Raw genomic sequence first — 24,545 nt, 5'->3', positions numbered from 1 at the left:
AGATAAGTGTGTTTTGCATATGGGTGGGGGGAGGTGTGAATTGTTACAGCCAGAGGGTAGACTACTGACCATAACAATTCACATCTCTCCTACTTGCAAAATACACTGGTTCCTCTCTCCAAGACCTCCAAAGCCCTATCCCTTCGGACTTTGATTGTATATTCCAAAGATGGAAATAACAATATCTCCCATTCCATAAGCATCTCCTTATCCATAAGCTAACCTTATCACTGTGCCTATCCAGTGGAGTCTGTGCCCTTCTCCTTGACACTGGTTGGGCCTCTGTGACTGCCTTCACCAGTGGAATGGGGCTGAAGTGATGATGTGTAACTCCTGAGGCTATATGTCACAAAATGCCTTGTGCTTCTCCTTTGTTCTTTTTGGTTACTCATTCTTGAAACCCAGGTACCATGCTGTGACATTAAATCTGAGGAGAAATTCTAGTGAAGAGGAATTGAGGCCCCTAGTGCACAGCGATGGCTGAGCTCCTATAGTCAGCATCAGCTTGCTAGCCAATGAATGATCCATCTTTAAAGCCGACCTCCAGCATCCAGTCCAGGCGCCCTGCTAATGCCATATGGAGCAGAGATGAGCTTGCAAATATATGAACAAAATAAGTGATTCTTGTTATTTGAAGCCATTAGGTTTTAGAGTATTTTTCTATATACACAGTGAGAGATGCTCAGAATATACCCTCCAAGTGATCTTATCTGTTTCTATAGCATTAACTACACTGATTTGATAATCAGAACTTTCAGGTCAAATTTTTCTTTGGACTTTCTGACCCATATATCTAACTACTAATTACACTGTATCTCTTGTATATCTAACTACTAATTAGCTGTATCTCTCCTTAAGCTCAATATGTCCAACATCAATGTGTTGTCCTTCTCCACCATCTGTTCTTTCTCCATTATCTTTGTTAATTTACTGTCTAGTCATTAGTAACAGAAACCTGGGAAATCGTTCTCATTTTCTGCATCTCCCCACCTCTATAATTTTACAACCTAGATATCTTTTGAATTCATTCTAACAGCTAATGCCTTAATTGAAGTTTTCACCAACTCTCATGTCCTATTTTAGTAATAGTAACTGATCTAGTCTCTAGTCCTCCCTTTTTTTTTTTTTTTTTACTCATGTTGAGTTTATACTCACTATTGCTGTCAGAGTAAATTTTTAAACACATGTTACAATATTTCTTACAAGTTTATTTTTTTATAATATTTTTTTTTTTTTGAGAGAGAGTGTGTGTGTGCGCACATGCATGTGTGAGCAGGGGAGGGGGCAGAGGGAGAGAGAGACTCTTAAGCAGGCTCCATGCTCGACACAGAGCCTGAAATGGGGCTCGATCTCACGGCTGCGAGATCATGACCTAGGCCCCAAAATCAAGAGTTGGACGCTTAACTGACTGACCAACACAGGCACCCATCTTACAGTTTCTAAATGATTTCAGTTTACTTACAGAAGAAAGCCCTACTTTCTTTGGAGGATATAATGGTTTTTAATAATTTGGGCCCTTGCTAGATCTCCATCCTTATTGCTTGTTCCTCCTTTTCACTTCATAATGCTAAATTACTTATTGTTCTCCAAATACGCAAAGAAGAAAACAGGTCTTTCTATTCCTTCATGCTGTTCTACCCATTCGGGCTTTGGTATAATTCAGTTGCATGTGGTTGTAAGATGTCTCCACTTTCCTGCTGCTTGTTGGCTAGTGTTGCTCTCAGCTCCTATAGGCTATTCTCAGGTCCTCGCCACATGGTCTTCTCAAAAAATTGCTGCTTCCTCCTTCAGAGCCAGCAGGGCTCTGGCTGCATTGTGCTATGACAGTCTTCTATAATGTAACCTAATTAAGGGAATGGCTATCCTAGGAATTGGGATTATACAAGATTTGTATGCTGGGAATCTTGGGGGCCATTTTAGGATTCCGCCTACCATCGGTAAATACTGTTTCTCTAAAGAGAAAAAAGTTTCTCTTTAGAAACTTTTAGGATTAAAAAAAATCCTCAATTATTGCAAACCTTGCAAGAATACATCTTCCTGTGTATGTGCTTTTATCCACTCTTTGGTTACTCAGTGGGCTCTTTCAGTCTGGCAGTTTATGTTCCTTCAGTCATAGAAAACTTTTGTGTTTATTTCAGTGATGATTTCTCCCCTTTTATTTTCTTCCTTCTCTCTTTCTGGGACTCTTAGTTGGACATTGGACCTCTTGAACCAGTCCTTCACCTTTATTACATTTTCTCTCCCATTTTTCATTTTTTGCTGTACTTTCTGGCAGATTTATTAAACTTTATTTTTTATTTCTTTATGGATGCAATATCTTCCCATCACCTTGAGCTTATGAGAAGTAGTTTTCTGAACCTTCCTCCTGAATAGTCTGTATTTTTTCCATGTTCTCTATTTTTCTGTTTGTTCTGGTCTCTTTTATGTTAGAGGCTTTCCTCAGATGTTTGTTACTTCTTGGATATCTGTTTGTGAGTTAGAATATGAAACTAAAAAGCTGATTGGAAGTTCTGAGAATGTAGATGAGACTCGTTAACTCTGAGCTCCATAGGGTGTTTCTTTTTGATGAACCCTAATGTCAGTATACTCAGATTTTTTTCTTGGGGTTATTCACAATTCTTGGAAAAGGATCTTCAGTCTTCTGCTGGGAGGACAGAAGTCTGGCCACTATATTCTGGGAACTGAGTGGGTAGGGAGCTAGGAGTGCCTCAGCATTTGGTTACTTACTCCCCTCTCTTCTGGCGTGGTATTCACACTTTCAGCTTTCCTGAAGTCCCCCCCAGATTTCTTCTGGTGTGAGGGAGGGACAGTTGCCTGAGCTCTTAGAGTCAGGGAGAGGAATCTCTGGATCTAACTTCTCTCCAAAGCTTTAACCCATTCCTCCTTATTTTTTAGCCTTTTTGCCACTTCCCCCTCCAGTATTTCTCTCCCAGTACCAGAGATACCAGGCACTGACCGATCTTGAGCAATTGTAGGATTCTGCAGTTAAAATTGAATTGTTTCTTAGCTTTCTCTCATGGCTTATGGGTTTGCTTTGTTAGACTCTAAGTCCATTATTATTCTGTTCTTTAGCTTCCAAAAATTTTTTGCCTTTTCTCTTTTCCTTTCTTCACATATGTATGTTTATCTCTTTTAAAAAAATCTCCCTGCTGTAGTTTTCCTGGGACTTTTTGAGGGAGTAAAATTAGATGTATATGTTCAAGCTGCTGTCCAAACTCAGATGTTCCTCATGGTTCTGTGTCATTTATTACATGTTTAATTCTTATGTGAAAGGACTTATGCCTTAGTTATTCTATTTCATTTGAAATATCTCTTCATTTATCAGTACCACACTGTTTTATTTATTGTTTTTTGTTTGTTTATTTCTTTATAATATGCTTATTCCTTGTCATTGTAATTTCACGTTTAACTCTTTGTAAATATGTTAGTTTTATAATGCTTGAACTATGTAGGTACATTGGGAAGCTTAACCTCAGGAAATGCTGAGATGATTTCTGTTAATGTTGGATTTATTTCACAGACTTGGTTTTCTTACTCATGACTTTATTAATAAGAATTAGAGTTTACATCCAAATGTTGGAACCGTATTTCCTCACAGTGAAGACATTTTGTTCTCTTTTTAAATGAAGACTGAAGTTGCTGAAGACCCTCAACAGGTTTCAACCGTTCATCTGCAACTAGGATTACCACTGGTTTTTATTGTTAGTCAGCAAGCGACACATGAAGCTGACAGAAGAACTGCAGAATGGGTTGCTTGGCGTCTTCTGGGGAAAGCGGGAGTTCTACTCTTGTTAAGGTATCTTAAACATTGTATAGTCACTGTATTTAGCAAAACACTGTTTTTCTGTTTTTTAAATATGGCAGTATAGTCACTTGTCAATAAACTCAAATCTCTAGTAAATTGTCATATAGTTAGAACCAGTCGCTGAGCTAAATTCTGTGCGTTAATTAGTAGCTTGATTAAAATTTAGACCTTTAAACTTTGCTAACATGAAGTTCTAGATCAAGATGGAGACTAGCAAATCTGGTCTGTCTTTATGTCTGCACTTTCTGAGAGTCACTAAATTGTAATCTTTTTTCATAAATTGTGCTCAGTATAAGAACATATGGTTCCTTTTCATATTGACATCCTGATGACTGTGATTCTTCAGATTAGCAATATAAAACATTTATTTCCATTTTGAAAAAGGGACTCTTTGGAAGTGGACATTCCTCAACATGCTAATGTGGTCTTCAGAAGAGCAGAAGAGGTTAGTCATTTTATATATTGGTCTACAATGTTTGTTTATTAAAAGAAAGTTAATACATGTGGTCAGAAGTATATGCTTATTATAGAAGAAATTCTGTAAATTGCCACTATTCAAAAATTATTGCTGTTAACGTTTTGGTGTTATTTATTTTCCCTCATTTGTTAGTCTATTTCCATATCTATATATACTAGGTATATATACTATGTACCTATATATATATATATATATATATATATATATATCCTCATTTTCTTAAAAAAATATATATATATTTTTAAGAAAATTAGGGTCGTGCTCTATAACCTACTTTTCACATAAAATCATATTTAATTACTTGCTATTGTGCTATGATGCCTGCCTTTGTACACTGTCTTGAACATCACTGATTGTTTCCTTTGGCTAAATTTTTGGAGGTGAAATTTGGCAAAGGAAATGGGAATTTTTAAGGATGTTTATAGAATACATTGTCAAATTGCCCTCCAGAAACCAGCAGGGTTTAGAATTTCTTGTTCCTCATAAATCTTTGCCCCTACTGAGCACTACCATCTTAAAAAAAAATCTTCTCTATAGACAAAGCTCTTGTTTTAATTTGCATGCCTTTGATTACTAGTGAGTTTGAACATTTTTAAAGGCTTATTTCCCATTTGTATTTCCTTTGTAAATTTCTGCTATTGTCCCTTTTTTTCTTATATTTTTCTTAAATTTTTCTTAAGAACTCTTTAATTCTGAACATTTCAAAATATCATATAAATATGCTAAAGATTGATTGATATGTTTATGTACTGCCAGACAGATTAAATGTAAATTCTCTTGCCTAAGTCTATGGCATGAATACTAGGTTGAGTCAGAAGACTTGAGTTGTGTTCCTTCTTGTTCTGAGACCAGAAAAATGAATTAACTTCTCCGAGCTCAATTTTCTCATTTGTGAAATATTCATAAAACCTTCCCATCTAACTTATTAGGAATTTATAAGACAAAATATGAAAATATTTTAAAAACTGTAGTATTGTTCAAATGTGTGTAGTATGTGGCTAGTATGCTCTGCTTTTTAGCCAGGTCGTGGAAAGCATACTTTCTGAAGCTATTTTTTTCCTAGTTGATCAAGATCCTTAAATGAGAAATTGTAATATTTATTATTTGGAGGTAGGTTTTATGGAAAAGTTAAAGCTCCTGCTCGTTTCCCAGTTTTGATGTCTTAAATTGTTAAAATAAAAAATTTTGTATAGTATGAGGTAAGATAGGTTATAAGATAGCTATCTCTGCAAAGATGTTTTCTGTAAAGGATAGAATAGTCTTTTCTATGAGTCTCTTTATTGAGTTCGGTGCAATTTTTTTTTTTTTAACCTTCTCCTCAGGGCAGTAATATTCATCCTGGGATTGTATAATCATTCTTTCTTTCTCTCTTTCCAGGTAAAGGTTTTGAGGGTCCTTAAAGTATAGAAGTGGTTGCAGAGATAGTATTGTATACTCATATTACTACACTACAAGCCTTGTAATATATAGTAAGGTATAAAACATATCTGTTAGTATTGCATTAGGTCTTCCAATTTTTTTTTTTTTTTCCCTATGGCAGTGATTAACAATATAGTATTAAGAGTTTATGCTCTAGAATCTTACTGCCTAGTTCAAATCCTGCTTTGTAACTCTGGGCAAATTACTTGATTTCTATGTGTGTCTCTCTTTTTTTTTTTTTTTTCTTTGTAAAGTAAGGTTAATAACAATATCTATTTAAAGAGTAGTTGGGTCAGTATATTAAAAAATATATATAAAATGCTAAATTGGCACAGGGCCAATACATTCGTAAGTGCTCAATAAACACTATTCATCCATTCAATCATTCCATAAGTATTTATTGTATACCTGCTTTGTTTCATGCACAGTCCTAGGCTCTGAGGATATAGCAGTGAACAAAAGCAAATTTTTGCCCTCATGGAGCTAATATACTAGTTGCAGGAGGCAAATACAAAACCAGTATAGGTAGAATGTCAGATGGTGTTAAGGACAATGGAAAAAAAAGTCAAGGTAAGGTGAGAGAGTAGACTTGGAAGACTCACTGATTAGTAACCATAAAGCAAAGGAATATGCCTGTGGATATATGGGGAAAGAATGTTCTAGGCTGAGAGGACACACGTTCAGAAGCTTTGAGAAGCGTTCTTTGTGTATTGGCATAGTTTTATGAGGATAGTATTAATGCCTAGAATCTTTCTTAGTATCTAAATTTTTAAAATTTAAAATCTTAAAATCTAAGTTTTTTCATTCCTTTTTTTGGCATTTTTTATAAAATCAAACCAAGAGGTAGGACAATAGAGTGAACAATCAAATACCTACTACCTAGATTCAACAACTAACATTTTAGATAAATGGGGCCAGTTTTTCCTCATTCTGGATTTGTCCGTTTCCTTTTGCTGTTATCTACCTTGTTCCTCTGTTCCCTTATGTTGTCTAAAAACAGGAAGTTAGATTGCCTAGCTTCATTAAGCATTTTGGACAAGATGTTGGTTTATTTGTATTTTATCTTATCTTAAAGTGAATGAGGTCTGGTTTTCTCACTTAATGATACCACATTTGAATACTGAATTAAGGTGGAGACGATTCATTCTCTCCATCCTAAGATGCATTTCCCCTATCCAATTAGCAAATAAACTGTAGGTAGAAATGCAAATAAAATAACAAGAGATACCAATACTCACCCACCAGAATGGGCTAAACATTTTAAAAGTAACAATACCAAGTGATTCTTAGGAAGGTAGAGTTACAAGAACTTTTGTATACTACTGGTAGGAGTGAAAATCGGTACAACAAAAATTGGAAAAGTATCTGTCAGTGCTTCCTAGAGCTGCAGCTACATATAGCATGCGAACCAGCAATTCCATTCCTAAGTACAAATGTGTATACATGTGCACCAAAAGACAGCTACAGTAATGTTCATAGCAGTTAGTATTTATAATAGTCCCAAGCTGTAAATAACACAAGTCCATAGATATACGCATGCATTAGATATAATGGATATCTATCCATTATAGATATATATATCTATATATAATATAATATATTGGATATATTGGATAATGGATATACGCATGCATTAGATACATACATACATACATATATACTATTATATTCATGTAATGATTACATCATTGAAAAACAATAAACTGCTTTTAAACGTAAACCTCACAAATAGTGTTGAGCAAAACAAGTGGTCACAAAAAAGTACAAACTGTATATAGTTCCATTAAACAAATTGAAAAACTGGCAAAATTGTACATGGTGATGAAAGACTAGTGATTACCTTTGGGGGAGGGTAATAACAGGGAGAGGCAAGAAGGTGGCCTCTGTGCTGGTAATAATGTTCTGTATCTTCAACTGCATGGAGATTATAGAAGTGTATCAACTTCGTAAAAATTCGTCAAACTATATACTTAAAGTTTGTGTTCTTTCCTGTGTGAATGTTGCATTTGAATACAAAAATATCCTACAACAATATCTATGTGTATTTCAAACAAATTTAGTTTGACTTTTGTTGCTCAAACTTTTAACTCCGTTATATTTCTGTAGCAAAGTGAAAAATTGCTTGCTTTGAATGTAATATTAAAAAGATGAAGATATGTGCTATCAGAGAACACATACACGTAGAGTTATTTTATAGCTTTATTCAAATGTATGGTTATAATCAGGGATTATTTACTGAAGTAATATAGTGGCCTAAAATTTCATGGTTTTAAAATGTGATCATTGGGTATTAGTGAAAGAAATTGTAATGGACTAATCTCAATGGACTAGATAGTCTAGTCTTAAAATATTCTTAAAATATCTGGGGGCAGATATTAGTTTTACATTTTTAGCTAAACAGGCAATTGAATATTTTACTGGAATTGTTTTAGGATGAGATATTATTTTGAATATTTCTGTGGAATATCAGAATAATTTTGATTGGTCCTGTTTGCAATAAAATTGCACATATCCCTTTTATATTGAGGTGGGACATACCATTATGTGTGAAATGTTTCAGACTTCAGTTGAATAATGTAGTTGTGACAAGAAGCAAGTGAGACTTTCAGTTCTGTTTTCCCATTTTTGTTTTTTCAGTAGTGCACACTATCTTTATATAAAGTATGCTTTGGATACTTTCTATAGGGATTGTGGAATTTCCTTTTTTGTTGTATTTAATATTATTTAAAAAAATTTTTTTAACATTTATTCATTTTTGAGAGACAGAGTGTGAGTGGGGGAGGGGCAGGGAGAGGGGGAGACACAGAATCCAAAGCAGGCTCCAGTCTCTGAGCTGTCAGCACAGAGCCCGACACGAAGCTCAAACTCACGGACCGCATGATCATGACCTGAGCTGAAGTCGGATGCTTAACTGACTGAGCCACCCAGGTGCCCCTTGTATTTAATTTTAAAACTGAAGTTCAAAGATTTAGTTTCATTTTAATATCAAACAAGTAAAACATTTTTATTAAAATGCTTTCTTATATTTTAGTCATGTTTTTAAAAATTCATGTATTTCTAGGGAGCGCCAGTGGAATTTTTGGTGTTACATGATACTGAATTAATAATATCCCGTGTGGAAGGTAATACACACATTGAAGAAATGCAAGAAGATGAAGATGAGGATGTGCAAAGTCCAGATATGGGTAATATGTTTTGTGATGCTCCTTCCCCCACTTCCCCTCATTCCTGCTCAGTACCCATAAGGTCAGTGACATTTCAATGAATTAACTTTCTCATAGAATATTTTGACATTCAAGCCTATGAAAAAAACCTAATGAAATCCATTTCACATTACATTTTATCAAGTTTATTTGGTGGAAAACGTAAGGATGCTGTATTTTGTTTAGTGTGATACCTTTCATTATTGCATGCCAGGCTTCTAGCTTTTCACATCTGTGCCTTTATCTTCAAAATCAGTTCTTCCCGCTCTGCTGGTCTACTTCATGCTTAAAAATTACCCAGGAGCCACAAAATTGTATTTTATTTTTATTTTTTCTATTAGAAAATGAAATCTGAATAAATATTGTTGTACTTGTAAATAAATCTGATTGTTGACAATTTGGAAGTAAATTTCAATAACATTTTAAAATTTAGGGGCGCCTGGGTGGCGCAGTCGGTTAAGCGTCCGACTTCAGCCAGGTCACGATCTTGCGGTCCGTGAGTTCGAGCCCCGCGTCGGGCTCTGGGCTGATGGCTCAGAACCTGGAGCCTGTTTCCGATTCTGTGTCTCCCTCTCTCTCTGACCCTCCCCCGTTCATGCTCTGTCTCTCTCTGTCCCCAAAAAAATAAATAAACATTGAAAAAAAAAATTTTTTAAAAAATAAAATTTAACATGTTATATTTCTTTTTATTCTTATTGCTTATATTTTTGAAATATTTTGTAGTTTCAGGGTTATTCCCCTAAACATTATTTGCTTTGACTGTCATTCATTCAGCTGATGTCTCCTTCATTTTGTAGTGGAATCAGTGTTTTAGCAGAGTTAAGCGATCTACCCAAGGTCTCACAAATGGCACGTGATGGAGCCTGGTCTAGAACTTAAACATTCTGGCTTGAAATTATTTATGATTGTTATTATTACTGATACTTCTTTCATAAGATTAATGCTATTCTGTAATTGCTCACTTACATTTCTCTCTTATCCACTAGTCTATAATATCTGTAAAGTAGGGATTATGTCTTGTTCATTTTTGTATTCATTTAGTATATACTTGAATGTTTTACATAATACGAGTATGAGCTCTAAGAAGGGAGCAATTTACATATTCTTTTCATGAAGTCCATTCATTATTTTGATCAAAATCTATATTATAAATTTAATAAGGGCTCTGAGCCTTAACAGTTACCAGTGACCAGTTTCTTGGATTGAGCTATGTTCTAGTTTTTTTCTAATATGCAGAGGTTGGAACTGCTTGTGGTTTAAGCCAGAGTTCTCCATAGCATTGTCATTATATGGAGCCTGTGTTCTGGTCTCTTGCTCCCAGCTTTACTCCTATCATGGTTCATACAGTCCACCCTCCAGTCAAGGGAATCGCCCCTGTGTCAGCTTAATGAGATTCCTGTCCTCAGTGGGAGTTGCTTGTTTCAAGCTTTCTTTATTGCTTCCCCTATATTGCTTCCTGACTGTCTGGCCTTAGTTTGCCCTGTGATGTGGCCTTCTCTTTCTTTTGACTCTCTGCCTGCTTTCTCTCCTCAGCCTAGTTCCTTTGACACCTTTGCCGTTTGAGTCTTGTTTTGTTGTAGGGTTTTTTGTGTGTGTATGTGTGTCTTAACTTTCTACATCTATAATCCATATTGGCCCATAATAGTGTACATAGTCATGTCCATCTACATAGTCCCCCCCAACCTTGTTTTATTCCCATTTGTATATGAGGATTACGAAAGTGTTTGTTGCCACGTAAGTACACAACACAAAGAAAAATGGCCTTCAAAGGAAGTGGGCACAGAATGAATCAGAATGAAATGGACTGAATTCTGTAAAAGGATGATATGGAAAAAGGATTAAACATGTATGGCTTAAAAGAAAGTGTGTATATATTGATGAATTGGTGAAAGGTAGAGCCAAACAGTGGGTCAATTTACAAGTGAGGGTAGCTTATTGAGAGAATAGGAAAGAGGAAAAGAAAGTGTTGGAAGAACAAGAGTAGATTGGGAAATAAGAAAGGACTGGAAGGAAAATGAGAATATGTGAATAAGAAGGAAAAAATACAGTAAAAAAGAAAACAGGCCTTTATTAATTTTAGTATTAGAGTCATAACTTGTTAGTGTCATGAAATGTGGTATTTTAAAATTCCTTTAAGTTAGTGTAGTACAGCTATTATATTTCAGATTTGAACACTGAGGCCCGGAGAATAATGTGACTGATTAGTCACACGGCTGAAACTTGCTGAGATGTACTATCGTCCAGATCTAGTATTTTATTTTATAGCATTTGAAATCATATGAAAATAATACTTCCAATTTTTATTATATTATCTCCCTCCCTTCCTGTCTTTGTAATGTGTTATTATAGAGAATTATGAACTTACCGTAAAGTAGACAGGAGAATAGAACAAATCTCCTGATATCCATTACCTGGCTCCACCCAACTACCATCAACTCATGGCTATCCTGTTCCAGTCACTCTTGGCCCACCCCTTATTATTTTGTTGCAAATCCCAAATATATAGTTTCACTCCAAAATATTTCCCTGTGTATTTCAGAAATACAAAGATTCTCCTTTTAAAATGAGCATGATTAATGCTATTATTACATCTAAAAAATTAACAGTAATCTTTAATATCATCAGATAGCCAGTCAGGGTTTGCATTTCTAGTTGCATGTCCTTTCATGCCACTGTGCCTTTGCACATGCTGTTCTCTTTCCTCTGTATGCCTCCTCTGTCTTCCTTCACTGCCTACCTAAGTTTCATTTTCTTTTAATATTCAGCTAGTGTCAATGCTTCTAGGAAACTTTGTTTCTCTCATCAATTTAGGTGTCCCTTCAGTGTTACTATATAATCTATACAAACCTCCAACAGAATATTTACAAATTCAAAGTGTGTGTGTGTGTGTGTGTGTGTGTGTGTGTGTGTGTGTTTACCGCATACACAGATGGTGGATGGATGGATAAATGAATGAGTCCACTGGTTGGTTGGTTGGTTGGTCGGTCTAAGTTAATGAAAGGTTTTTACATATTCAAAATCCACATAACTTGATGAACTTAGAATAAAATCTAAAATTCTTGGCTCGTATGGCTTCTTAAGATGTAGCTACTGCCTACCCTAGAGTTTTCTCATACCATTTATTCTTTCATCCCATCTTGTTTTGGTCAAATTTGCCTTCCTTCAATACCTAGTATATGCTAAGTTCTTTTATGTCGTAGAGGCTTTGAAAATATTCTTTATGCCTAAGACATTTTTTTAAATTCTCTAGCTGGAAGGCTTTGGATTTCCAAATCTAAATCTCCCTATTACAATCTCTCATTGTACTATTTTCCTTCCTTAAACTGACACAATTTATAACTATATGTTTAGTCAGTGATCAGTTTATTGTCTGACTTTCCGGTAAATGGAAACTCCATGTGGTCAGGGACTATATCTGTTTTGTTTGCTATTTTCCCCAGTGTCCATCACAGTGCTTGTCCTATAGTGGAATTTATATTTATGTAATTTATGCATTTATATATACATTAATTTCTTTTTGAACATTTTAGATATTCAAGATGATGAAGTGGCAGAAACTGTTTACAGACATAGGAAGACACAGTTACCTTTGGAACTCACAGTGGAACTAACAGAAGAGACATTTAATGCGACAGTAGTGGCTTCTGATAGCATAGTGCTTTTCTACGCTGGTTGTGAGTATGAACCTTTAGAGGGGACGATATTACATATTAGAACATTTAAAGTTGGCGGATCTTATTTTTGCGTTCTATATATTGCCTGTTGTAACAGCTATGTAATAGCTTTCATAGTTCCCAGGTAGACTGCACATATTGAACAATTTACTAACTTAGATAAATTATTGTGATTCCAGCTAATGATTTTAATATTTTAACAGTTCTTATGGATCTATAGGAAATATATTGCTTTTATCTTCAAATAATAGCCCTTCAACTATATTCCTTGCAGTATGAGTGCAGAAAATTAGTTGCATTTGGAATCTTCTTGAATGTTTGCATAATACTGAGGACTATATATTAGAATTTCTTATTAAGAAATAACAATTTTGGGAAACCCCATCAATCTATATGTTTGTCAATATATAGATATGGATGGAGATATGCATGTTGCAATATCTGTTGAATTTTTGTTTCAATGTAGGGCAGGCAGTATCCATGGCATTTCTGCAATCCTATATCGATTTGGCAATTAAATTGAAAGGTACTGTAATGTGGTATGCATGCTTATTTGATTCTGAGCTGTAGCTATTTGTAAAACCATATCATGCTAAAGAATAAAACCACATAAGATTTCAAGTAATTATATTTGCGTCTTTAACATTACATTAATGAACCATGAGTTTCAAAAATGCTCAGAAGCATTCGTCTTGGCTCTCTTCATAGAACTGTCTTCAGTAGAAAGTAGAGAGCCTATGTATTAAGTACTGGAGGTCACACAGTCAATCCAGTAATCTTTTTGGCTGAATTGATTCATGTATTGAGTGCCTACTCTGAATCAGTTACTATTAAATATTATTAAATAAATACTGAATACACTTAAAAATTTGACACATAAGACTCAGTCTCACAGTCTAATCAGCGATCCAAGATCTCAGTATTCTTAAAGCTATACAGTTAGCTCCTCATGAACTAGGAAATTTTTTATTTCAAATTTTTATTTAAATTCTAGTTAGTTAACATATATAGCAAAATTGGTTTCAGATGTAGAATTTAGTGACCCATCACCCACATACAACACTTAGTGCTCACCACAAGTGCCCTCCTAAATACCCACCATCCATCCAGTCCATCCTCCGCCCACCTCCCTTCATCAACCCCAGTTGCTCTCATAGTCAAGAGTCTTGCATGGTTTGCTTCCCTCTCTCTCCTTTTCTTTTCCTTTCCTTCCCCTGTGTTCATCTGTTTTCTTCCTTAAACTCCACAGATGAGTGAAATCAGATGGTAGTTTTCTTTCCACTGACTGACTTATCTGATTTAGCATTATACAATCTAGCTCTATATGGTATTTCTTTTCTTTTTTTCTTTTTTGTTTATTCATTTATTTTGAGAGAGAGAGAGAGTGTGTGTGTGTGAACAGGGGAATGGCAAAGAGAGAGGGAAAGAGAGAATCCCAAGCAGGCTCCACTCTGTTAACGCCGTGCCCAAAGCAGGGCTCGATCTCACAAATCGTGAGATTGTGACCTGAGCCAAAATCAAGAGTCATATGCTTAATTGAGCCACCCAGGTGCCCCACAGGACCTTTCTTAATAGCCACAATCATTTAACTGTTCTATGAAACCTGATCCAGTGGTAGGCAAATAAGAATCCAAGGAATGGACTTGAACTCAATATATTTATGCCATCATCCCAGCAAAGACATAAGGAATATTGTTAATAAGAAAGAGATAATGATGGAATCCAAGGAATGGACTTGAACTCAAAATATTTGTGCCGTCATCCCAGCAAACACATAAGGAGTTTTGTTAGTAAGAAAGAGATAATGATGGAGGGCACCTGAGTGGCTCAGTCGGTTGAGCGTCCGGCTTCGGCTCAGGTAATGATCTCACGGTTTGTAAGTTCGAGCCCCGCATCAGGCTCTGTGCTGACAGCTCAGAGCCTGGAGCCTGTTTCAGATTCTGTGTCTCCCTCTTTCTCTGCTCCTCCCCTGCTCGTGCTCTGTCTCTGTCTCTCTCTCTCTCAAAAATAAATAAACATTAAAAAATTAAAAAAAAAAAAAAAGAGATGATGGATTAGGATAGTGTTTTGTAATCATTGAATGTATCATGCTTCATATCTGTAATATGATTTCTTCCTACTGTTTTTCTTGTAAATAAATAGAAGTTGTTCTAGTTAAACAGGCTTATTCTCATAGCTGTTATATGAATGTATTTAACATTTAGTTTTTTTGGGCACTAACCTACAGGCTCTTTCATTATTTAGTAAGTTCTTTATGGATAGGTAGCATGCCTTATACTTAGCTCACTGGACTTGACATATTGCCTTACACTGTAGAATATTTGGTTTAATAATTGTTGAATAAATGCATAAACTAATATAGTAGAGTTTAGTGGAAAATATATACTAGTGTACAACTTATTTATATATTGGGGACTTTTGTAAACTCAAGAAATTGCTTCCAGAAAGTCAGTCCTAAATATAACATGTTCTATATTAATAAAAACATCAGAGATTTAAAAAATCACTTTTGAACAATTTCTCCTCAGTTCATTTGTTAACCACATTTGATCCAACTTTTGATTATTTGAAGTAAAGATATTATTAAGTCTGTAGATATTGTGATTCCTAATCTTTTTTTAAAAGAAGCAAATCCTGTTACTCTCTTTCATATTCTTCTTTATGGTTACAATCTATGGAAAGATTCAAGTTTCTTCTTTTAGGTTCTCCAGGCTCATTGGCAAAATATTAGAGGAGAGAAAATAAAAGGGGGGAAATATAAACCATATTGAAGTAATAATTAGATAATGTCCCTGAATAATAGAATTATCCCTCCATCCAGCCCATTTGTCAGATACTAAATGAAAATGGAAAAAGATTCTTTTACTTTCTTCTCTATTAATGATCAAATAAAGAGCCTACCTGATCTCTCAGTCCCAGGACTCTGAGTTGTGTTTGTAGAATAAAAAGCAGATAACCAACCCAAGACGTGATTTCCTTTTTCATTTAGTACGTTCTTTGTAACAGTCCTTTTAGTAATTAGATATTGGATAAATGGAGTGTTTTAGAAGTTCAGGGGGCTTAATGTAGAGACATGTATAGGTAACTATAGTGTTTTATGTCTGCATTGAAGCCCATACTATAACTTTGTAAATTAGGAGAATATTTTAATACTTTGGGCATTTAGTCCTATAACCTTTCACATTGACTTTGTGGGGAAAAGCCACTTTTCATCTTAGTCGAAGATGATGAAGGATATTTTATCCTCAGTCACAAGGTGGCAGCAAATATCCAGTATTTATACTTACCTAGCCTCTAGCTTAGAGAACCTGTTTAGTTTTTTTTTTTGTTTTGTTTTGTTTTGTTTTTTCATTTAAATGAGGAACACTGTTTGAAATTCCTGCATTGATAAAGTATGGAGGATGTAATACTGCAGGCATCTTAGAATATTAGACTGTTCTAGTTGAAACATGATTAAATATTGAAACCATTTTACTTAATTTTTAAAGTTTATTTATTTTGAGAGAGAGTGAGAATGTGCCAGTGTGGGAGGGGCAGAGAGAGAAGGAGAGAGAGAGAATCACAAGCAGGCTCTGCATTGACAGCGTTAAGTCCAACCCGGAGCTTGTACTCATGAACCACCTGGGCCGAAACCAAGACTCAGATGCTTAACCAGCTGAGCCACCCAGGTGCCCCTAAATATTGAAACCATTTTATAGGGAAAAAAATTAAAATTTTAAATTGATAACTTTAATATAAGTTAGCCTTATCACTTTTTTTCCCCGTTTTATTCATTTTTCAGTTTTGAAGATAACATCAAATTTTTCAACTTGGGCTGCAGGGACAAAGCAATAATAACTTTTTTAGCAGTGATAGACCTGTTGAGAATGCCTATTGAAGGGAAAAAACTGCATTTGTAATAGTTCTATATTTCATACTTGGGTGGCATTATATAATACAGTACTCTGTATGAATAAGTATCACTAGATATTTGTTGACGAAATGATTAAAATAACAGATGAAAGAACTTTGTAGAGAAGTCATTTCACAGATGTAATTTCAGAAGGAATAAGGATTTATTTTTGTTTATATGTTCATACAATATTCAGGTTTAATATCCTTTAGTGTTAAAAATGAAATTTTGTTCATGAAGAAATGTCAGGGTACATTCCACAAATTTTCACTGGGTACGTACTAAGTAACAGACATTGTGCTGTGCAGCAGGAATATAGTGGTGAATAAGACAGACTGCACCCTGTATGAGTTATCAAACAGATAGCTAACAGGAAATCTGAAGTGATAAGTTATTGCATCTGAGTGGTATAATCTAGAATTATTTAAGATAAAAATTTTTAATATTTAAAAATTTTTGGTGACAAAATATTAAAATATTTCAGTTTACAACTTTAATTATATGGTGAGGTTATACCCTACATTAGGAAACATCCCAAATTGATACAGTTTCCTTCTTTGATACAATATTAAGGTTTCCTTTTATTGAGTGTATTTTTTACTCTCAGTAGTTGAGTTGTGTGGTTCTTGTTTTATTTGGGTTTTGATCTCATTCTGCCTAACAATTTACATATTTTGGAGAACTTTACATATATTATTTACAGAACAAGTAAGAATCTGTATTTGTGATTCTACTATATGTTTTTTAGGCAGAAAATAAAGTATTTAGATAGGATGGGGTACCTGAAGCCTTATATGAGTCTCCTGTATGTCATTTATTCACACACTGTTTAGGTGTTTCATGTAGGAGGACTCCTCTAGATGTGAAAATCAGTGTTGAGTAAAACAACATTGTCCCTACTCTCAAGGAGCTCTCTTCGTAGAGACAGACATTAGTCATGTAACAACACAAATGAGTATGTAATTAATGAGACAAGGACAGGAGATGGTTCATAAGAGCATAGGAAACTGATGTAGATTAGCGTGTCTGAGAAGGCTTTCTTGTAGTGATCATACATGCAGAGATCTGAAGGGATGAGAGAGACCTAATGGCAAAGGTTGGTAGGAGTTGGCTGATGCCAAAACAGATTCGAGTTTTGAAAAGATACCTATCTCTAGGTTCAGGGTAGAGACATAATCAGGTTCAGGGAGACGAAGTAAGAGCCTATTGTATTATGTAGGAGAAATGATGGCTGGAGTACAGTCAGTAATGAAAAATGGACAGATGTGAGAGGCAGTTGACCCTTGAATAAGGTGGGGATTAGGGATACCAACTCCCCCGCATTGTCAAAAATCCTCATGTAACTTTTGACTTCCCCCACACTTTACTAATAGCCTGCTGTTGGCTGGAAGCCTTGCTGATAACATAAAGAGTCAATTAACATATATTTTGTGTATAATGTGTATTATATACTGTATTCTTTCAGAAAGTAAGCTAGAGAAAAAAATGTTAAATTGTAAGAGAAAATACATTTATAGTACTGTACTGTATCAGAAAAAATCCATGTGTAAGTGAACCTGTGCATTCCAAATCCATGTTCAAAGGTCAAATTGTATTTAATTTTTTTTTTTTTTTTACATTTATTTATCTTTGAGAGACAGAGCACAAGCAGGGGAGGGGCAGAGAGAGAAGGAGACACAGAATCCGAAGCAGGCTCCAGGCTCCGAGCTGACAGCACAGAGCCTGATGCAGGGCTCGAACTCACAAACCATGAGATCATGACCTCAGCCGAAGTCGGATGCTCAACCGACTGAGCCACCCAGGCGCCCCAAGGTCAAATTGTATTTAAAGTTTAGGTGGTCTGTTTTCTTCTTAAATTCCACATGAGTGATATCATATGTTATTTGTCTTTCTCTGACTGACTTATTTCACTCAGCATAATACTCCAGCTCCATCCACATCATTGCAAATGGCAAGATTTCATTCTTTTTAATGGCTGAGTAATATTCCACTGTGTGTGTGTGTGTGTGTGTGTGTGTGTGTGTGTGTGTGTGTGTTTATATATTTATATATACCACCTCTTCTTTATCCATTTATCAGTCGATGGACACTTGGGCTCTTTCCGTAATTTGGCTATTGTTGATAGTGCTGCTATAAACATCAGGGAGCATGTGTCTCTTCGAATTTCTACTTTTTATCCTTTGGGTAAATACCTAGTAGTGCAATTGCTGGATGGTAAAGCAGTTCTATTTTTAACTTTTTAAGTGAGCAGTGGGTGTTGTATGCAAGTGATGAATCACTAAATTCCACACCTGAAACTAATATTACACTGCATGTTAACTAACTGGGATTTAAATAAAAACTTGAAACTCTAAAATAAAGTTTAGGTTATAAGATGGAAAAGACATGCTGATTGATTTGACTAGACATGGAAGTTTAGGAATGGAGTGACACTAAAGGTGATACTTTGTTTTCTGATTTGTGTAAGAATGGCAGCCTATAGGCAGGAAACCATAGACATATTGAATTTGAGGACGTTTCCATTCAAAGAGAAATACAGAAGGCAGTAGGGATACATGGGTCTAGAACTGTAAGGAAGAGGCTGGGTCAAAGATATAAATATAGGATTCATTCTGTTGTTGATAATTACTGAGATTGTCTGGGAAGAGAGTATATAACAAGAGAAGGCAACTTAAACTGAGCCTTGAGGAACCTCCTATCGCTGCTGTCAGAAGAACATGCAAAAGGGACCAAAACAGAACAGCAGAGGAGGTGGGGAAATAAGCCAGAAGGGGAAGGTGTTGCAAAACTCAGGGGAAGAGAGAGTCCTGCAGAAACAGTTCATGCTGATGAGAGGTTAAAATAAGAATGGACAATAAAAATATTGTCAAGTCTACCCAACTGAGTTTTCTACACTAATAATTATAAAATGTGCATTTTCGTTTTATTTAGGCACATCCACTATGCTGCTTACTAGAGTGAACTGTGCAGATTGGTCTGATTTATGTACTAAGCAAAATGTTACTGAATTTCCAGTTGTAAAGATGTACAAGGAAGGCAAGCACCCAGTATCTTATGCTGGTATGTTAGGAGCTGAAGATCTCCTAAAATTTATCCTGCTGTAAGTATTCACATTCTTCCTAAGACTTTAAAAATTTTAGGTCTATAAACCTTCTAATTCCCATGCTTTGTTGACATACTTTGAATAGGTTAAGGAGTAATGAATTGAGATAACAGGATAAACGGTGGGGAGAGCCTATCCACATCACTTTTGGGGAGATAGAAATTTTATTTAATGAGGGTGATTTTTTTTAAATTACAAGAGTATTTAATTGTCTTTGTTTTGTCAGATATTTATTGTGTGGAATGTAGTGTTTGCTAAGTTCAATATGTTTTATTTTTTATTTTTTGCAAGCTGAAAAGTGTCTTTAAAAATTAATTTTGAATGTAGTTATATATTCATCCAGCAACAGGATTTCATGCCCAGTGAACATAACATCTGTGCAGGAAGCAGAAGAATATTTAAGTGGGGAATTATATAAAGACCTGATCCCCTACTCTAGTGTGTCTGTGCTGGGACTATTTAGCCCAAACATGACCACAGGTGAGTAGAAGTGAACTTTTAAATTATGTAATAGTTAAAAACTTGCTTACTAGCTTTACTTTTAAAAAGGAATTAGTATCTTTTTAAATTATAGAGAACTCAAATTATAGAATTTTTAAAATGCAGAGAAATTTGAAGAAAAAATAAAAATCCAAAATTAGAGTTATTAAATTTTGATGTAATTCCTTCCCTCATTTTTCTTTGTACCTGTCTTTGTACCTACCTTTCTTTGTACCTAAAGCATATTAATATGTTTTAATATAATTGGACTAGTACTGTGTATCTAGGTTAGTAACTTGCTGTTTTTATTTAATATTACATGGGTTCATCTTTTCCATGTGATTAGTATTCTTCAAAAACATTATGGCTGTATATTTGGATGAATATACTGTAATTTAACTATTTACCAACAAATAACACCTGTTGTTTTCCTTTTTTCTTTTTGCTGTGAAGAATATTTTTATTTATGCATCTTTGTGTGTAATTTAGACCATTTAATGGATAAATTTATAAATTTATAAATTCCCAAAAGGAGAATAACTATGTTTTCTATAAGCTGTGTGTTATATGTATTATTCATTTTTAGAAATGGGTTTTTAGTGCTTGTCTAATGAATTACTATGAGATTTTTATGTATTAAGGTTATTAAGTTCTTGTCATTTGTTTCAATTATTTTCCCCCAGTTTGTTTAGTTTTTAGCTTTGTTTAATAATTTTATATTTAACAGTTTAAAATTTGTTTTCAAATCCATTGATTTTGATTATTTCTTCCATTGATTTTTCTTACTCTATATTATCTTCCTTTGAATATTTTTTTAAATTGTGGTAAAATATGCATAACATAATTTACCATCTTAACTATTTTTCAGCATATAGTTCACTAGTGACAAGTATATATACATTGTTGTACAACTAATCTCCAGAACTTTTTCATTTTGCAAAACTGTAACTCTGTACCTATTAAACAACTCTACATTTCCCTGTTGGCCTAGTCCCTGGCAGCCTCCGTTCCACTTTGTATCTCTATGAATTTGACTACTCTGGGTACTTCCTGTAAGTGGAATCATACAGTATTTGTCTTTTATTGGCTGGCTTACTTAGCATGATGTCCTCAAGGTTCATCCATGTTGTATCATATGTCAGAATTTCCTTTCTTTTAAAGGCTGAATAATATTTCGTTGTATGTATATAGCACGTTTTACTTATCCATTCATCTGTTGATGGACACTTGGGCTGTTTTTACCTCTTGGCTATTGTGCATAATGCTTCTGTGAACATGGGTGTTCAAATATATCTTCAGGACTCTGCTTTCAATTCTTTTAGATATATACCCAGAAGTGGAATTGCTGTGTCATATGATAGCCCTACTTTTAAATTTTTGAAGAACCACTATACTGTTTTCCCTAGTGGCTGTACTATTTTATATTCCCACCAATAGTATACAAGGGTTGTAATTTCTCCATATCCTCAGCAACACTTGTTATTTTCTGTTTGTTTGTTTGTTTGTTTGTTTGTTTTTGATAGTAACCATCCTAATGGGTGTTAGGTTTGATTTGATCATGGTTTTGATTTTCACTTTCCTAATAAGTAGTGATATTGAGCATCTTTTTATGTCTTGTTGGCTGTTTGTATATCTTCTTTGGAGAAATGTCTATTCAAGTCCTATGCCCATTTTTTAACCGGGTTATTGTTGTTGAGTTGTAGGAATTCTTTATATATTCTGGAAATTAACCCCTTATCATATATATGAATTGCATATATTTCTTTCTGTTCCATGGAATACCTTTCCACTTGTTGACTGTGTTCTTTGACCTTTTTTCTTTTTAAGTCTTTACCATTTAGATATTTTTTGTGCATGATATGAAGTTAGGAGACAACTCTATTTTTGTCTAAATAGTTAATTATCTGTTTTCCCCTCTTTTTTTTTGATTCCACTGTCACCATATTAAATCCATGTCTGTATGTGTGTATATATATCTGTTTAAATGTTTTCTCTTTTATTCACTTTTATCTCCCTAATATAATAGTTTTTTAATACGTGTTGAATATATAATTGGGTCAACTCTGGTTTGCCTTTTTTTGCCTGTTGACTCTTCCAGGTGAACTTCGGTCCTTTACACATAATTGTCTCAACTTATTTGTATGTCCGTTGCTTGTTTTATGCTTCACTATTATCTCTTTAGTTAGTTTAGTCTACATGGAATATGCTTTCAATTTCTTCTGTCATCTTTTTCTCTATATGGGCTTCTATAGTCTTGTATTGTAAACTCAGATTATCATTATTCTTGAACTTTTTTTTTTTGCATTATATATTTCTCTTTGAATTTTTTGCATTTTTCTAGCATTTTATTATGAAAAATTTCAAACTTAAAGCAAAAGTTGAAAGATTTTATAGTGAACAGCCATATACCCATCATCTAGTTTCTACTATTAGCATTTAACTTGTACTTGACTTAGCACATGCCTGTGCATCTATCCATCCTTCTTCCATCCATCAATTACTTCATCTTATTTTTGATGCATTTCAAATGTTTTTTCTTTTTTTTTTAATTTTTTTAAATGTTTTATTCATTTTCTGAGAGACAGAGAGAGAGAGAGCAGGCAAGGGGCAGAGAGAGAGAGGGAGACACAGAATCCAAAGCAGGCTCCACAGCCCGGAGCCTGACGTGGGGCTCGAACTCACGAAACAAGATCATGACCTGAGCCGTAGTCAGAAGTTTAACTGACTGAGCCACCCAGGCGCCCCAAATTAATGTTTTTTTTTTTCATTCAACGTTGATACATTGCTGATAGCAATTAATTTTACCTTGTTAGTTTTACATAGATAGCATCATAGACTAGAGTGTTCTTTTGATATCACATCTTCTCTATTTTTAGACTATTTTTTTCTAGCTTCATAGGAATATCCTACAATAAGTTTTAAAGGAAGTGTACACAAGGCATTCTTCCTAACTGGTAATATTGCTTAGAATGTTATTCTCTTGCTTTTGCATACGGATGGTTTCTTGACTAGGTAACAAAATCCTTAGTGGTGTTTTTTCTTTTTTCATCATGTTAGCTGTTGGCATTTATCTAACAAACCTGCCCCCTTACTTTTCTTTCATTTAAGATGAATTTCAAATTCTGAATAAAATCTTTCAAGGATATTTTTATGGAAAGAATATCCCCATATCTAGCATCAAACTTACAGATAGTGGATACTATCTTCTATCTACTTATTAAGTTTGCTTTCTACAAGTTTCTGTCTAGTAATTTTTCCCCTCTACTTGGCCTTCACAATCTTTTAAAATAAAAGCCAACATAACTTACTAGAAAGAAATGATAAGAATATGAATGCGTGTTCTGTGACTTCCCATCTTAGAAGGCAAAATCCTAGAGGGGATAGCTTTTTCATTTGTATTTTTATGAAAAATTGTGAAATGAGGGAGTTTATTTTTTACTCCTGTATTTTTGCCTTTCTAATGTTTTTGCTTCCACCGTTGACTTTGTCTTCTGTCTACCTCTGGTGCCCTGAGGTTGTCATTTATTATTTACTCTGGGCCTCCTTCCAAAAAGGATTCAGGTCTTTAGATAATAAAAAGTACACATACAATAAAATCATTAAAACAAGAATAAGAGTTAAGCCATAAAAGAGTAGGGGATAATTATGTAGAATACTTTGAAAACACTGCAGTTGATCATAAAACTTAACCCTAAGTAATCTGGTATCAACTGGAAACAGAAAGATGAAATTTTTGCCAGCTAATCATCGTTATATGATAAATGGCAACATAAAAGTTAGGATGCTGACTCATCCACAGAGAAAACTTTTCCCTGATTGTAAATGCTGAGAGGGATTTTACATATATCTTTTATGTAAGAGATCAGCACAGGGAACAGTATACTTTATGATAATTTTGTACAAATGATAAGATTTACATATAATTGTCTCTCAACACAAGTCAAAGGTATAGTGTTAAAATATATAGAGATCGTTTTGCTGTGCCAGAATGATGTAATCTGGGGACAATGCTTTTTTATTATTTCACTAGATTGATTGTTCTCAGACTTTTCAGTCAGGTATTCATTTCTCTTTTTTGTTGTTTTTGTTTTTTGCAGATGTCCAGGTGATAGTTACTGTACTTTCAATATCTATTGAATGAGAAAATGTGTAACAGTAAAAGGCTACTATGAATTCATTAACATTTTATGTACATTTGTATTTGACTCATAAATATAACTACTGACATTTACTGTGCAGTTATTTTATATCAGATACTGATTTATTGTTCATGTAGATTCTAATGATTTAAAAAAAAATTTTTTTAATGTTTATTTATTTTTGAGACAGAGAGAGACAGAGCATGAGCAGGGGAGGGGCAGAGAGACAGGGAGACACAGAATCTGAAACAGGCTCCAGGCTCCGAGCTGTCAGCACAGAGCCCGACGCGGGGCTCGAACTCACGAACTGTGAGATCATGACCTGAGCCGAAGTCGGACGCTTAACCGACTG

The 24,545-nt window shown here is 34.6% G+C and overlaps 1 protein-coding gene across 5 annotated transcripts in view; it reads left to right on the top strand.

Moving 5' to 3' along the window:
- TXNDC16 (thioredoxin domain containing 16) overlaps positions 1 to 24,545 on the top strand; it is a 138,037-nt gene that overhangs the window by 70,890 nt on the left and 42,602 nt on the right. For 4 of the 5 annotated variants that reach the window (XM_032593710.1, XM_030319105.2, XM_030319104.1 and 1 more), the window contains exons 10-16: positions 3,630 to 3,796; positions 4,190 to 4,250; positions 8,764 to 8,887; positions 12,436 to 12,579; positions 13,046 to 13,105; positions 19,403 to 19,571; positions 19,918 to 20,054. In XM_032593710.1, the coding sequence (XP_032449601.1) occupies positions 3,630 to 3,796; positions 4,190 to 4,250; positions 8,764 to 8,887; positions 12,436 to 12,579; positions 13,046 to 13,105; positions 19,403 to 19,571; positions 19,918 to 20,054 (862 nt within the window). The remainder of the gene's footprint in view (positions 1 to 3,629; positions 3,797 to 4,189; positions 4,251 to 8,763; positions 8,888 to 12,435; positions 12,580 to 13,045; positions 13,106 to 19,402; positions 19,572 to 19,917; positions 20,055 to 24,545) is intronic. The other variant, XM_030319106.1, reaches the window with a different exon arrangement.

The sequence above is a fragment of the Lynx canadensis genome, chromosome B3, assembly GCF_007474595.2.
Source record: "Lynx canadensis isolate LIC74 chromosome B3, mLynCan4.pri.v2, whole genome shotgun sequence".
NCBI lineage: Eukaryota > Metazoa > Chordata > Mammalia > Carnivora > Felidae > Lynx > Lynx canadensis.
This window is presented reverse-complemented; position numbering and strand designations above follow the sequence as displayed.